We start from the raw sequence: 4,842 nt of genomic DNA, 5'->3' as shown, positions 1-4,842 counted from the left end.
AGTGTTTCGCTTCCACCCGGACGACTGCATCAGTCACAACATGGCGAACCACCTTCGTTTCGTTGCCCGGACGGTGATGGTCCAAGAGGGCAATGTCGATGCAGCTTACAAGGCTCTAAACAGGTATCGTATTTCCACATGTATTTTTAAGTTACTGATATAGCTAGCTATTGTGAGTCTGCTTATTATTTGAACATCGTCGTTCAAACGTAGCTAGCTTGCTCAATGTCATTCCGACATGACTTCCGGTGTAGACAGACACTTTTGTTGTTGAACCAGAATCTGGGTTTACAGTAGACGTTGAATATGGCGATTGTCGGTATGTACTTACAAAACAGCTCTAAATAAAAAGTTGCATGCAACAGAAAAAATGCCTCTGGAAAGAATCAACGAATTGTTTTTGACTAAGTGAAAATCCTCTTCTGCAGCTCCAATAAAATCCCTCATTACTGCTACGCACAGGTCGGCGGATCCAACAGCAGGAAAGGTCATTGATTTCATCGCCTAGAACAGTGTATGAACGTCATATAAATGTTTTCACCCGCGCTACACGGAATGCAATAATATGTAATGTAAGTAAATTAGGTATACAATAGGGTACGTCTTTACAGTGATTGTACATTTCTAGATACGCTTTATTTAGTGTATTTTATTGCAGGAGGTGGAGAATAGTTGTATTTGGCGCATGCGCACTTGGTCAAAAACAAGCATTTCGGTTGTAAACTTTTTATTTAGACCTTTTTTGGAGGTACATACTGGCCGTAATGGGAGTAATGACGACGGCTGAACAGTGAAACTCCATTCGTTGCTATGTACCGAACGTATTTTTACATTATTCAGCTTGAAAAGCTGGTGAATGGCAAGTTGAATGACTGCTTCCTGGGTTTAAAGGAGAATCGCCACATTCAACGTCTCCTGTAAACCCATATTCTTGGTAGTTATCATACAAGTAGCTAGCACAGATGAATATGGGCTGTCCAGTGCTTAATTTGTAAATTGAAAGGTGCCGGAACAAAAAGCGATCCGAGAGGGGGGTGTCCTAGGGGGCTTTGAGGTTAAAAAAAATAATAATGTAAAAATGTACCGGAATGCATGAAGAAGAAGAAAACAGCCGTTATAATAAGCATTGCATGCATTATCATTCCTTTTGGGTGCTGGTATAGAGCTGTAGATTAGAGGCGCTTGCAAAAGTTGCACAAATGGGGATTTATTTTTTTGAAGCCTAGGGTCTGGGAAAATGTTGGCCTTTTAGAAACGCATTTCATGCAATTCTATATCATTTTAGACTTTAGCAGAATCTTTTTTAATACTTCACAAATTATCGAAATGACAGGCTACTTTGACACTGACAAACTGAGATCAATAAAAACGACCTTGTCTTCAATCCATCAATCCTTTAGGTATGTGGAGACACATTGTACAATATGAGGATGAAATTATAGTCCTAAAAAAGCTTTCCAGTTTCACTGACTCGCCCAATGATGCGCAACTCACTCACTGGCGATAGCCGACGTGCTCGTGCTAAAAGCCTGTCTCTCTTGTTTTACTTTCTAAAAACAATGCTCTTCACTCAATAGGCCTATTTGGAAGTTGATAACATACACTATGTGGACACCCCTTCAAATTAGTGCATTCAGCTATTTCTGCCACACTCGTTGCTGACAGGTGTATAAAATCGAGCACACAGCCATGCAGTCGCCATAGACAAACATTGGCAGTAGAATGGCCCGTACTGAAGAGCTCAGTGACTTTCAACGTGGCACCATCATAGGATGTTACCTTTCCAACAAGTCAGTTCATCAGATTAATGCCCTGCTAGAGCTGCCCCGGTCAACTGTTAGTGTTGTTCTTGTGAAGTGGAAACGTCTAGGAGCAACAACGGCTCAGCCGCGAAGTGGTAGGCCACACAAGCTCACAGAACGGGACCACCGAGTGCTGAAGCGCGTAGCGCGTAAAAATCATCTGATCTCGGTTGCAACACTCACTACGGAGTTCCAAACTGCCTCTGGAAGCAACGTCAGCACAAGACCTGTTCGCCGGGAGCATCATGAAATGGATTTCCATGGCCGAGCAGCCGCACACAAGCCTAAGATCACCATGCGCAATGCCAAGCGTCGGCTGGAGTGGTGTAAAGCTCGCCATCATTGGACTCTGGAGCAGTGGAAACCCATTCTCTGGAGTGATGAATCACGCTTCACCATCTGGCAGTCCGACGGACTAATCTGGGTTTGGTGGAGGAGGAATAATGATCTGGGGATGTTTTTCAGGGTTTGGGCTAGGCCCCTTAGTTCCAGTGAAGGAAAATCTTAACACTACAGCATACAATGAAATTCTAGACGATTCTGTGCTTCCAACTTTGTGGCAACAGTTTGGGGAAGGCCTTTTCCTGTTTCAGCATGACAATGCCCCTGTGCACAAAGCGAGGTCCATACAGTAATGGTTTGTCGAGATCAGTGTGGAAGAACTTGACTGGCCTACACACAGCCCTGACCTCAACCCCATTGAACACCTTTGGGATGAATTGGAACGCCGACTGCGAAGCCAGACCTAATCGCCCAACATCCATCCGCGACCTCACTAATGCTCTTGTGACTGAATGGAAGCAAGTCCCCGCAGCAATGTTCCATCATCTAGTGGAACGTATTCCCAGAAGAGTGGAGGCTTTTCTAGCAGCAAAGGTGGGGACCAACTCCATATTAATGCCCATGATTTTGGAATGAGATGTTTGACGAGCAGGTGTCCACATACTTTTGCTTATGTAGTGTATTTGTTAGCCTACAGACAGATATTAGTCTTCACTTTTCAGCAGGAGCCATTTTCTGTCCAATCTGTGCTTCCCCGCGATTGTCTGAAACCTCCTGAATGTGACCCCCCCTCTGTTTCATCTCCGAACTGCCTCTACTCTAGCCTTCACCCTGGCGCTGACTTTTTTTTGCTACTTCCTCGTTATGCAGACATAAGCACTGACACCATCGAGGTGTGGATGTTTACTTTCTACACAAGTTGTTATTTTTCAGTTTCGTCCTAAGAACAGATTGAGTGGTAAAATGAAAAGGTATACATTTGTTGGTGCCATTTAGGCTAAATGGAATATTAAGCATAATCCCAGTCAAAATAGGCGCTGCGAACGTTCGATTAAAATTCATTTGCTGTGGGTTTGCGCTTGTGTACCAGCTGAGCCAACGTTCTATTGTCGTTTTTCAGCCTTGGGTGAATTTTGACTCGTTCTATTGTCCAGCCTACTACAATGTTGCGCAAACATAAACCCCCAACACGAATAAAACAATTTTAATAACAGGAACGTTTTCACATTAGGGGGCAATATAATTACAGAGGAGGCAACTTGAATAACTCTGATTGTTTGCAATGCAACATTTTAAATAAAAGCAGTCACAATTATTTTTCATGTCACGAGAGGTACCGGATCCTGGCAAATGGGTTCCGGAACGAAACAGTCCAAAACTGAGCGGTGCCGGATCCTGTTCTCAAATTAGCGAACTGAAGATTTAGCTTGCTACAGTGTTTACGCTCACCAAATCAGTATCACCCAAAATTGCTATGATCGGGGATGGGCTGTTTCTCCTGCTTTTCTGCTTGGTTGCCTACCTTTCCCTAAGCCTCTCCATTCCCTCTTATCTGACTGCATATTAGAAATTCTGATTATACCTAAAGCCTGCAGGTTTAAAGTTCTGATACATTGCAAATTTAAGACTAGTTAAGTCATATGATGACCCCCTTATGTCTTATTAGTGCATAATGATGCTGACTAGAAAACAGCCATTTGGAGATGGATTAATATTTCCTACTACTCAGAGACATAATATTATAAGCCTTTTAATAAGACTGTATAATGGTTAACACATCCTCATATGAAATAATACAATATTTTACATGTAAGGTATACAGGTATAGGCCTACTTCTCCTAACCCACTTCTCTCTGCTCTCTCATTTTACACCATTTAAGAGTGCTGTCTGTGGATGGAATTATCGAAACAGTGAAACGAAAGCGCTACTACGAGAAGCCCTGTCGGCGCAGGCAGCGAGAGAACTATGAGAACTGCAAGAGGATCTACCATTCTGAAATGGCCAGGAAGATCTCCTTCATCTCCCGGACGCACAGACAAGACCCCTGGGTCGGCTCCTAGATGGAGGGCTTTGTTCCATCTGTACATAGGACAGTTAGGAGTAAGAGCTCACTGAGTGAGCACTACCTGGCTGGAAGATGGAAGGGGAAAGAAAAGTCCTCTGAAGGGAACTTCAATAAACCGGATCAAGCAAGATTTCTATTCCACAATCCAAAGGGTTAGGGTTAGTGACTGACAATTGCAAAAATTGTTTATCATTGAAATTATGTCTTCTGTTTTGAATGGTCATTTTCCCTGTTCATAATAGCACAGTTTGCAAGAGGCAAGCAAGTCTAAGTCTTGTTTGAGAAATGAAACCTTCATTCTTATTTGAAACATGACAGTAACTATTAACATCAAACTATTATTAACATTATAGACACATAGCCAAATTGATGTTTCGCACCTGGATAAAATGTTGTAATACTGAAGTTAAATAAATTGTCTCATATTGTGTAAGTTTGTTTCTAGTACGTTTGCTTCTGAGATTGAATTAACCAATGATTAATTTTGCTTGCACCCACCACTTTTATTTTCGATAGTTTTGTGCCATATTGCACAATTTGAGGTAAGCCAAGTTCCATAAATGAAAACATACTTTTTACAAAACTCAGTTTAGAGTATTGTAAAAAAAAGAATGGCATTTGCTGTGGAATGAACAAACAATTTATCGCTAATAATTGAATTTAGAGATTAGGTTGCAAATTGATAACAATA

The 4,842-nt window shown here is 41.9% G+C and overlaps 1 protein-coding gene across 1 annotated transcript; it reads left to right on the top strand.

The window, feature by feature from the left end:
• Positions 1 to 4,584, top strand: mrps21 (mitochondrial ribosomal protein S21). The gene is made up of 2 exons (XM_041882851.2): positions 1 to 123; positions 3,966 to 4,584. Exons 1-2 carry the CDS (start codon positions 41 to 43, stop codon positions 4,144 to 4,146), a joined length of 264 nt encoding a protein of 87 aa, XP_041738785.1. The 5' UTR covers positions 1 to 40; the 3' UTR covers positions 4,147 to 4,584.
• Positions 4,585 to 4,842: the final 258 nt, after the last annotated feature.

This window comes from Coregonus clupeaformis, chromosome 8 (genome assembly GCF_020615455.1).
Source record: "Coregonus clupeaformis isolate EN_2021a chromosome 8, ASM2061545v1, whole genome shotgun sequence".
Lineage (NCBI taxonomy): Eukaryota > Metazoa > Chordata > Actinopteri > Salmoniformes > Salmonidae > Coregonus > Coregonus clupeaformis.
Note: the sequence above shows the minus strand (reverse complement) of the source record. Positions and strands in the feature narration are given on the sequence as shown.

Coding starts and splice junctions, on each gene's coding strand:
- mrps21 (XM_041882851.2), top strand. CDS start 41: ATGGCGAACCACCTTCGTTTCGTTGCCCGGACGGTGATGGTCCAAGAG. Junction 124..3,965: donor GCTTACAAGGCTCTAAACAG/GTATCGTATTTC, acceptor ACACCATTTAAG/AGTGCTGTCTGTGGATGGAA.